The sequence below is a fragment of the Anabrus simplex genome, chromosome 6 (assembly GCF_040414725.1).
Source record: "Anabrus simplex isolate iqAnaSimp1 chromosome 6, ASM4041472v1, whole genome shotgun sequence".
In the NCBI taxonomy this organism is placed as follows: domain Eukaryota; kingdom Metazoa; phylum Arthropoda; class Insecta; order Orthoptera; family Tettigoniidae; genus Anabrus; species Anabrus simplex.
The window spans coordinates 202,509,534-202,520,973 of NC_090270.1; the positions used below are offsets into that span (position 1 = coordinate 202,509,534).

The 11,440-nt window shown below is 38.5% G+C and overlaps 1 protein-coding gene across 8 annotated transcripts in view; it reads left to right on the forward strand.

Moving 5' to 3' along the window:
- The window catches only part of LOC136876309 (putative helicase mov-10-B.1), a 481,476-nt gene extending 470,716 nt beyond the window's left edge, over positions 1-10,760 (forward strand). For 7 of the 8 annotated variants that reach the window (XM_068228374.1, XM_068228371.1, XM_068228373.1 and 4 more), the window contains one exon: positions 9,714-10,760. In XM_068228374.1, the coding sequence (XP_068084475.1) occupies positions 9,714-9,920 (207 nt within the window). In that variant the 3' untranslated portion in view covers positions 9,921-10,760. The remainder of the gene's footprint in view (positions 1-9,713) is intronic. The other variant, XR_011018462.1, reaches the window with a different exon arrangement.
- Positions 10,761-11,440: the final 680 nt, after the last annotated feature.

Genomic DNA, 11,440 nt, shown 5'->3' on the forward strand with positions numbered 1-11,440 from the left:
TATGGCAACGCTAGGTGCTTGCACTACCTATTTTTAAACAATGAGTTTTGAAAGTCGAATTTAGGTTGCAAAGTGTTTTTGTTTTCATGCAAAAACAATGTTGAAATATTTTAGCATTATTTATTGTAAGAATATGGAATATCAGATTTTATTCACATCACAGCAAAAAGAAAAAAAGAATTATTGAACAAAGGAGAAAATATTTGTTTGCAGTTTATAGACACATATGTACAGTTTGTTGCCTGTCAAAACAAAACACTCACTGGAACAATAGAATAAAGTCAAAAATTAGAAAATGAAGAATCAAAGAACTTCAGTTGCAGTTACAAACTATAGAGTAACTACAGTAGTCTATATTTTCGGAGGCATATAAAAGCTCACCCGCAATACTTGTGCGATAGGCACAGAGAGAGAGAATGACAATCTTTCACTGTCTTCATATCATCCTGCATGTCCCAGTAAGAACGCTTGGAGGGCAACCTATTATATCCAGAAATGAAAAGTATGGCAATAAAGCAACGAATTTCATCAGAAGTTATTTGTGGGTCCGTACAATTTTAAAACACTGCATATGTTTTAGTCTATCGAACTAAATGTTCGATCAGCTGGTTATCTGTAAACAATTCAAAAATGCCAACAACAGTCGTGGATTTTCACTTGCTATAACTAGGCTCCGGAAATGTCAGCAGTCGCCCAATATTGAAATCAGCCCCATCGGTCTATCTTGGTTTGTTATTTGACTTATTATTTCTTCTATCAGTTATCCGCTCTTTTGCAGCATCGGGTATTGAAACAGATCTTGCATCAGTAGACAGAAAAGGCACTTCGTCCTCTGGTAACACACCTTCACCATCGTAACTAATCCTGATTCTTTCATTATTTACAAGCTTCATTTTAGCACTGACACGTAACTATCGAGAGAGAGATTATCAATAAGCCCACCATCATCTTCATCACCAGAAACCCTCATCTGTAAGTACATTTACATAGGGCGGTTCCACAAAAATATCACCATCGAGATCTTCAGTCATTAGCATATCCAGTGCTTGTAAAAGGGAAAATCCCTTCCTGCAATGAAGATGTATGAATCAGTATAAAGTATCATGATCTGACAGCTGCAGCAATTTTACTGAGTATAAACGCCTAGCGTTGCCATATGGCAACATGATTCAACAAGCACTACTACGATATTGTGCGCCCCTACTATTTCAAATGCTTACAACATATGTAATGAAGTGTGCACAACATTACTGTAAACATAATCCAATGAAAGAACTTCACTTATAGATTTTATATCCTTCTTACGTGAAGCTGGCAGCCATTTCGCAGGAATCTTAAAATAACGAAGAGTCCACCAGTCTTTGTGTTACAGCAATAGATTTTAAAATTAAATAAACGTGATTACTCGACTTGACAAACTCTTCTCTAACTGTCGGATGACACTACAATCTTCCAGATTATTTCCTGTTGCCAACAGTATTAAAAGAAAAAGGTGCGAAAAGCGTTGCCATATGGCAACGCAAGGCGCTAATGGGTTAATTAAGGTACAGCCGCAGCATTTGCCTTGTGTGAAAATGGGAAACCACGGAAAACCATCTTCAGGGCTGCTGACAGTGGGATTCGAACCCACTATCTCCTGGATGAAAGCTCACAGCCGCGCACCCCTAACCGCACGGCCAACTCGCCTGGTCTGAATCTTTTAACAATTCATCAGCCATTTTCCTATTGCCCCTCCTTTCCTTCCTTCTTAATCTTATCATGTGACACTTTTTCTATGCTATGCAAAACACCCAAATTGCTAGAGGGAACAAAGTCTTTGTTAAGCTCACGTTTGGGAGGAAGCTGTAACAATTCGCCCTTTAGATCCCTGTCAAAATCGCTATCAGAAAAATGTTTGGAACACACCTGGCACAAATCTGCATTCCACTTTCCATCATGCCTACATCTTTGGATCCACTTCTTCCTTAGTTCCTCATTTTTTGGGAAACTGAAGTATTTGATATGACTTTTGGAGGGATCTTCCCTGGTTTTCACCCAGCTGTTACTGCCACACAGCAACCATACAACCTCGTACCAGGAATGTTTATATATGCAACCCGAGACAAATCAATTCAAGTCAAATGTGAAATAACATTGGCATAAGAAAGCAGCTATTCACCACAAGAACTAGTCATAGAAAGCACCATGGACTATAAAATCAAAACTGCAACTCACTTGCACATATTAAAGAAACTCATGCTCTACTCACATACAGTATTACTGCAGACTTTCAGCGAGGCTGGCAGTCCAAGTACTGACCTTGGCTGTGTGTAACTGGCTGACGTCATAACCGATCGTAGCCGAGGCCCTCCAAACACAGACATCCCTGTTCAGGGCAAACTGTTATATACTAACCTTGCTGAAGCTGAAACTATACTACTATTCCTGTTTATCTCTGTTAGCTATGCATTTTATGTTAATGGTTTCTCTCTTGTATGAGTGTACTGCAGAATTAATATTATTTTTGTATAAAACTGTGTTTTATAGCCTCTAAAGAACTCTGCCACAAGCGCAAAGACCGGTTTAAGAGAAATTCACTATTAAAAAAAAATTCTGTAAAGTTTTATTTTATTAACCACCTAGCTATTAATTAACATAGCAATATTTATTCCTTTACACAGTCTGCTGAATAAGCACTTCCTTTCCATATAATGTACACGCTTAAAAGTTTTAATAGTCTTACTTCGATCAAAATTGAGAGAAGCTCTGCACGAGCTTGCAGAGTAATTCCTTCCCATACCATGACATGGAATGGCATTCTTGAAGAAAACTTGCAGAGAGAATATCGCTCTACTCCAGACTCTTGCTCTTCTATCTGGAGATCAGACTCATCTGAGAAGAGTACACACTTCCATGGCTCTATTGTCCATTCCTGATGTTGGCTCAAAATTCAACTTTGTGTGGGGGAAGATTTGCTTCTTATAGCCTTTCTCATAGTCCGTTTCCTTACGTTCACATTGCAGACTTGTTAAAGCCAATTTCTCTCTTCAATGGCAGTGGTACGGCAATTGCGCAAGACCTGAAGAGTATCTATTAGCTTGACCATGATAGCCACCAATGGTCCGTTTTGACTTAATTACTGTTATTATGTCAAGGTTCGCCTTGTCAATACAATTCAAAATCTAGTATATATACTAAACCATCAAATATATATATAAGTACATTTTTCGAGAATTAAAATTCTCTTCTTCAGCTTACAGATTAAAATCACATGCATGTGAAAGACCTTATTTAAAACTATTTTATGTCCAAACAGAATACTGGATAAAAACAATACGATAACAACATTAAAAAGTTCAAACATGAATATCATTCATGTGTTGTCCTATGTCCTGTAAAAAGTGGGTATGTGGTACTAAAATTGAGGTGGTTGACAAATTCTAATGTTATTGTAGTGTGGCATCCTTATGACCTTCATGGGTTTCAAATTGTCATACTTATGAGGGAACATCAGCAATGGTTAAGTTTCCTATCACGATGAAACTTAGGAAACACATTGAGGTACATGTGAAAAAAATGTCAGCATCAATTGTGGGTGCCAACATTCATTAGGGCTGACATAGATGTTGATTCCCATAGGGAACCTGAAATATTTGTCCCGAATGAGTAAATTTATAATACCAATATAGTTGGTCCGTTATTGGAAATTAAAATTTTCCAGCTAACTAATTCCTGGTTCCCTATGGGAATCAACATCTATATCATCTGATGGCCAGACGGGCATCAATTTTTGAAAATGAGACAAAGTCTCTCATAGTGCATTGGCACTGCCAGTGGCTTCAAGTAACCTTCGCAGTGGCCTCCGTGGTATGCACTAGCCATGCGTCTTGGTAGGTGTACTATTTACCAACTGATGAACCCAACTTAGCGCACTGGGGTGAAACACTGGCAACCAGGAATGAGTTAGCTGGAATTTATAATTTCCATAACAGATCAACTATAGTGGTATTATTCATTAGGGCAGTAAGTAAGTGGCCTAAAAGTTGTGACATTTGAAGTCCCGCGCAAACAGAGATGAATACCTGCTGGGCAGTGCTAAGCCGGCACACAGCCTGTCTCATGCCACGCCTCTACACCTCCTTCCCTCTCCTCTACTGGGTTGCCGCCGCACATTTCCTTTCTTCCTGCACCTGCCTGTCTGTTGAGCTGTCAAACGGAACCGGTGCTACACTTTGCATACTCTTATCAGCCTTCCTTATAGCTCTCCTTTGTAATTTCCACATTATATTTGTCAGTTTACTTTTTTGTAAGGTTTATGAAAACGTTTGTGATGATTCCTGAAGCGTAATATAAATTATTTTTCATCTTCAAGCAAGTCATGGAAGTCACAAAGAAGCCATTGAACTTTTGGAAGTTTTATGACATGATTGAGGCTGAGCGTTAAGCAGTCAACTATTTTCAAATAGGTTTTGAGCTCACGAAGTGATGTCACACTGCTTGACATAGGCCGTTATAATGTAGGTTGAAGCCTGGTCTTTTGCACTGAATGTGAAATTTTAGGTTTTAGTTTTCAGCACTGGACCATCTGATATGACGATACCGATAACACTCTCATTTGTTTTTTTAAACAGAATTTGTGTTTTCCGTTATTTCTGTCAATGAATATACATATAACATGTATTTTAATTATTTTTCAGAGCTTATAAGCTACTGTCTTGAAGGTGACAGTCTCTATTTGGAGGACATTACAAGTTTAACGTACAGGTCGGATCAGTCGGAGGAAAACGAAAAGAATATTGACTTTAGCAAGCCAGAACTGGCACAAAGCCAAGACAGTGCCAATTCGATGGACACCGCAGCCTTATAGTATTAAACAAGAGCAATCAACTACTAGAGGAGTGAAAAACGGAAAAATCTGAAATTAGCAACTGTGCAAAAGAAATTCCATCGTTTGCATAATGAGGCACAGCTGTCCGCCTAGAAAAAGGTAATGGATGAAGGAGACTCTCCAAGACAAATTTGGTCTTATTGCGATGGATTGCAAGGAAAAATTTGGCGCAGAACACTGTACGTCCACCATCCATGACGTCACAATCGAACAGTGGGCATTGTAAAGTGCCCGCACTCGAGGGATCCATGACTCTTAAAGCGTCCTCAGGCTGGTTGTACGACTTCAGAAACAAATTTGGAATCACATCCCGAAAAATTACTATTGTGACAACAACGAAAAACTTGATAGGGAAACTGACGTTATGGCAGAAGCCAAAATGTTTCTGGAAAATGTAAGAGAAAAAAAAGTAACACAGCTCATCACATGTTTTTAACAGCGACCAAAACGACTTTAATTTGGAAATGTACATCAGCAGAATGTTAGCACACCGAGGAGAAAGGTTGATTAGCACGGTGGTCCAATCAATTCCCTCTATTACGCACAGCTGCACAATTATGCCTACCGTGTCAGCAAGAGGTGAGCTACTCTCCATGTTGCTAATAGTTTTAAAGGAAAGAAATGGTGTTTTTGGTTCCCTTGTTAAGAAAAGAATATTTTCACATGAAACTATTAATGACGTGTGCACCACGTCGAAAGAAGGGCAAAGCAGAAATTCAGAGCTGGTATAATGACATCTTGAAACAAAGTTTACCCGATGGACAAAACATTTTATTGTTAGATTCTTTCTCTGCCCACAATGCGCTTGTTCAAGGCATGGAAGTAGAAGTTATGACGATTCCATCTGGGGATACAGCAGTTTGTCAGCCATTTAACATGTATGGATTTCGGATTTGGAAAACGTATACAAGATGTATTTATTCCAGGCTGCGACTTATGAATACCAGCATCATGCTGCACCACTGTAACACCCTTTTAAAGTTGCTAGCACTGCTACATTTCCAGCTGACATTTCCTCTATTCAAAAACGTGGAAGTACTCACGGTACTGCAGTGGGTACCTTGATGATCATCCTGGACAATTTGAACACCCGGTAGTGTATCCATACAAAAACTTTCTACTTCCCTTTATATCCTCCTGTAAAGTTTCTGTGAAACTTTTCCAGCTCTTCCATTTCTCTTCGTGTATTATTTTCAAACAGACCTTCTTGGCTTCTTTATATTTCTGCCAATTCTCTGTACTGGTGCTGCCTATCCACTTCCTCCAAGTCATTTGTTTCTTTTTAGCTGCTTCCTTTGCCCTACTGTTCCACCAAGGAGTCTCCTTTTCATTTTTCCTCCCTGATAGTCTTCCACAGGTGTTTACTTGCACCTTTTACAAATCCATTTCTGAAACATGTCCATTCCTCTTCCACACTGTTCAAGTCATCTTTTCGAATTTCTTTCTTCAGATTCTCTTGAAACTTTTCCCTTATTTCTTTCTCTTTCAACTTCCATCACTTTATTTTTCTTTCCCTTTTTCCTATTAACTTTGTTATTTTACCAAGTCTTAATTTGGCTACCACCACTTTATGGTCTCCTTCGAAATCTGCTCTTGGCATTGCTGTCACATCTTCCAGTTATCTAGGTTTCTCCTTCTCCACCAGAACAAGATCAATCATTGTCTTTGTCTTTCTATTTCCCCAACCATATCTAGTTATATTTTGTGAGTTTTTTTTTGTTTTTTTTCTTTTTCTAAAGTACGTACTGCCAACAATTAATCCATTCCTTCTACAAAAATCTATTAGCAAATTTCCTTCTTCATCTTGGTTTCCACAACTATAGGGGCCAATTATCTCTTCTTTTCCCTGTCTATCTGTTCCAATGTGTGCATTCATGTTTCCCATTATTATAACCTCTTTGTCTTCAGTACAACTTTCCAGTTCTTCTAGAAACTCTTCTAAACATTCATCTGCATTCCCCGATTGGGGTGCATAAACCTGTATAGAATCCTTGATTCCACTCTCTAGTCCAAGTCTAAGTTAAATTATCCTGTCACTGATCTGGTCAATTTTGTCCACATATATTGCTAGGTCTTCTGTCAATATAACACCAACACCATTTGTTGCCATCTTTCCTCCACTCCAATGTAATCTATATCCTTTCTTCACTTCTTTTTTACCTTTCCCCTTCCGTTTTGTCTCACTTGTTTCCATCATTGGTATGTCTTTCTTCTCCATATACCTTGCCATTCAAAGTCATGACATTGATGATACCAATTCTTGTGATGTCTGGTAGCCCACTTCTCACAGTTCCCCCAGAGCACCGGCAACTGCGCGTCACTTCAGAGTGACGCCCTAGCATTTTCTGAAGCCTCTATTCACTCGCACTCATTTTATAGACTGTTTGTACGATGAGTTCGCCACTCTCAAAGGCATTTTATTACCTTCTGCCAGGTTCAAATTAGGCCGCCCCTAACATGGAGTCAGACGCCTTTTGTAGCCGCTCCTCTGGAGTACAGACGCTACGGGTTTGCCCCTTCCGCCATCTCCACCATACCGAAGTCCATCTTCTCCACCATATTTATGACCCCTGGGAGAGAGGGTGTCCCAGTATTTTAAAGCCCCCAGGAATTGGGCTACCTGTTGGTCCACGGGTTGTATTGGGTATTTCAACCAGCCCTACGCACTGTAGGGGCCCCCTATCCGCCACCTGGGGACGCGCTCGGTAGGGGTCAGGTTCCCCTGTTTACTTATTGGAAGTAAACTCGTGTCCTCATCCCGAGGATGTGCAGCTCTGTTCAGGTACACCCCCATTCGAGGTGAGCTGCATGTACCATTTCAACCACATACCAGCCCTCCTGCCATTCTTAAATTTCTGGCAGTACCGGGAATCGAACCCAGGTCCCCGAGGATGGCAGCTAATAACACTAACTGTTACGCTATGGAGGCGGACACTTATTGGAAGTTAACCCCACCCACAAAGGCTGAGGTTATTTGCAGAGGGATTTCAATAATTATAGCACGAAAAGAAGGAAAGTATAGCGACAGTCCCCTTCAACAGTTAAGCAGACGGACAGGCACGGGGTGAAGGGAAACGTGCGGTGGCGAACCAGGAGGAGGTACAGAGGTGTGGCATGAGGCAGGTAGCATACCGGCTTAGCATTGGCCAGCAGGTATTCATTGCTGTTCGTGCAGAACTTGAAATGTCGCACTTTTACGCCCCTTAGTTAACGTCTCAATAAATGTCAGCACCCAAAACTGATGCCGATGTCTTTTAACCTGTACCTCGGTGTGTTTTCCAAGTTTCATCACAATCGGAGACTAAAATGTAGTGATTCTAAGGTAACATGACGAAATGAGAAGACAACGCTGAAATTAAGAAACTTACTTTGGATCATTACATTTAGTTTTTGTTATTTTTCTTACAGACAAAGAAAGTCCAATTTAATCTGGCAGGCTTGATCTCCAAAAGAATCTAATAATTTCTGTTAGATGTGTCGAGATATTGTTTTGGCATAAGCAGACCCATGCTGTTTTAATTTTACCTAGTAGAATAACTTGAGACCCATGAAGGGCAGTGGGACTATGAAGGTCATAAAGATGCTACACCACAATAACATTAGATCATTGTCAACCAGCTCAATTTTAATACCACATACACACTTTTTACAAGATTTTGGACATAACGTGAATGATATTGATGTTTGAACTTTTAATGTTGTTATTGTATTGTTGTTTTTATCCATTATTTTGATAGATAAAAAATAGTTTTAAAGAAGGCTTTTCACATGCAGGTGATTTTAATCTGTAAGCTGAAGAAGAGAATTTTAATTCTCAAAAGATGTACTTATATATATTTATGTATTTGATGATTTAGTATATAATATACTAGATTTTGAATTGTATTGACAAGGCAGACCTTGACATAATTAATAACAGACCTGAAGGGTAATAGACTGATCATCTCTTGTGGAAGTTGATCATTTGCAACCTGATCAAAGTCTCCTAGCATATGAACAGAGCTCCCTGTACCCTCTCAACTGTTAGATTTAATGTTGAAGGCATGGTTCTTAATCCTTCTGGTAAAAATGATAACTTCTTCCATCCTCAACCACTGCTACTGCTCTTGCAACATCTTCTGAACTTGGAGGCATCTTTACTTGTCTAAATTTCTTTCAAAACTTTAAGAAGACTCTCAGAAATCTCTGCATGATCCAGAGGAGTCTGATAAACAATGACTCAAGCAAACAATAATGAGTTAAGACTGGCAGAAACATTGTAGAAATGATGACTGACTGCAACGATCTCCTCAGTATCTCTATCAAGCTGGGCTGACTGGCTCTGACAGTTGAGGCTCTGGCCTTCTGACTCCAATTTGGCAGGTTCAGTCCTGGCTCAGTCCAGTGGTACTTGAAGGTGCTCAGATAAGTCATCCTCGTGTTGGTAGAATTATTGGTATGTAAAAGAACTCCTATGGGACAAAATTCCAGCACCTTGGAGTCTCTGAAAGCTGTCAGAAGTAGTTAGTGGAACATCAAGCCAATAAGATTACATTATCCCTATCAGAACTGTGTACAATGGACATTAAAACATTGTTAATTAAGTGCAATGTGTAAAGCAATAAGTTATGTCATTAATTAACAACTGGTGATCAAAATGAATGTTTAAAGTAAAAATTGCGTTGCATTTTATAATTTTTTTCTGGTCATAGTAAATTGATTTGATTTGCATCGTTTTATATTATGATATGAATGCGTATTCTGTTGTGATCTTCCATTAACATTTAATTTTTTATGTTATATATAGATACTGGAATGTGATTCTAAAAGTACTAATACTATTGTGTAAATTTTTCTTTGTCAACAGCGTTTCAACGTAGCAATTACTCGTGCAGAGTCTTTGCTGATCGTAATAGGCAATCCATTTATGTTATGCCATGATGAATACTGGCTGGAATTAATGAAGTACAGTCTAGAATTGAATTCCTATGTTGGCTGCAAATACCAGATACGTGACTCGGAGTGGAAGAAAAATGTAGTGCAGAAAGCATCTAGACTAAATCAAAGGGATTAGACATTTTGGATCTTCAGTTCACTGTGTCTCAAGTTTAATCGAGTGGTAATGACATTAGGAGCACTTTCATGGTTCTGTTTTGCATACGGGTTTATTATTGTACATTTATTCTAGTCTAGATGAGCAAAGCAAAATATTTGTAGTGATTCTTACTTTCTCTGTAAACCTGCTGAGACAGTACAAGTACAAGATGAAAGTAGACACTATTCATTGTTACAGGTTCAGTACAAGAATGGTAATATTGCAAAAGATGAACGTAGACACTATTCACTGTTACAGGTTCAGTGCTGAGCCTAAGTTATAGGGTTTTGGAACCCTAATCAGTGTTCACAGAATTCCTGAATTATATATATTTTGAACTTCTAATGAGAAATAAAAATTTGGAATTTTTCTCTGGCTGTTTTTTTAATGTTGTTTCAATGCATTTTTAATAATTTCTCTGATACATGGTTTTAGAGTTGTGTAGAGCTTTTTGAATAATTTGTTTAAGAATTTAGAGAATTCTGTGGAATACTGAGAAAGTTGAAATTAAATTTTCATGTATTTGTCATGTGGTGTTTTGTACTACTTAATTTGTCAGATTTTGTCATGTCAGCTGGATAATATGAAGCTGGCCGTTGATTATGAAGGGGAAATGCAATATTGTGGTAAAGATTTTTTACTATTTTATGACAGCTGTTAAAAGTGGAAGCTTTAAATGTCCTGAATAGATCAGGAGTTCCTGTTCAGATTGCCTTGTTACCTGGTGTATTACAAGACTTTGATCATGAAGTTAAAGAATACAAAAATTCTGGATTAATGAATTATAAACAATAAACACAACATGTTTTGGAAATGAAATGAATTTCCTTTTTTTCTTTATCAGTGTGTTCTTGCCTGTTAAGTTGCTGAAACATACTAAACAATGGTATCTAGATCACTGGTAGCTTTTTAGGCCTTTTCTGTTTTGAAATTACCAGCATTTTACCCCAGTGTGGTAATGGACTCATCAGTTGAATTGCCACTCCTTTCCAAGATGCTGGCAGCTAATGGGCCGTTGAGACAGAACTGCAAGCCTCCCATATGGAACAATTCAGGGATGGTGCTCTAAGGGAAGTATGTATCTTCACTTTTATAAATGCTTGAATTATTTTAACAATTGCAGTCTAAATTAAATTATGGTTTCCTTCTGAGAGCTTAATTTTTTATATAAAAGTTAATGGCATGTATTTATACAAGAGGAGGGGCATACTTCCCCTGGTACACAGTCACTGCCTTGTCTTGCATAGGAGGCTTGCAGTAATGTATCAGAGGCACACTAGCTGCCAACATGTTGGAAAGGTGTGGCAATCCAACTGATGAGCCCACTGCCACTCTGGGGGAAAAACACTGTTAATTTCACAATTGAAAAAGCTAGAGCTCGGGTGTTTTTAACATTTGCAGTCAATGAAATGAAATTAAATTGCTTCCTTCTGGAAAATTTTTTTTTTTTTGCTAACCAGATAATTTTCAACAAATTCTTGATCAAAGGTTATAGGATT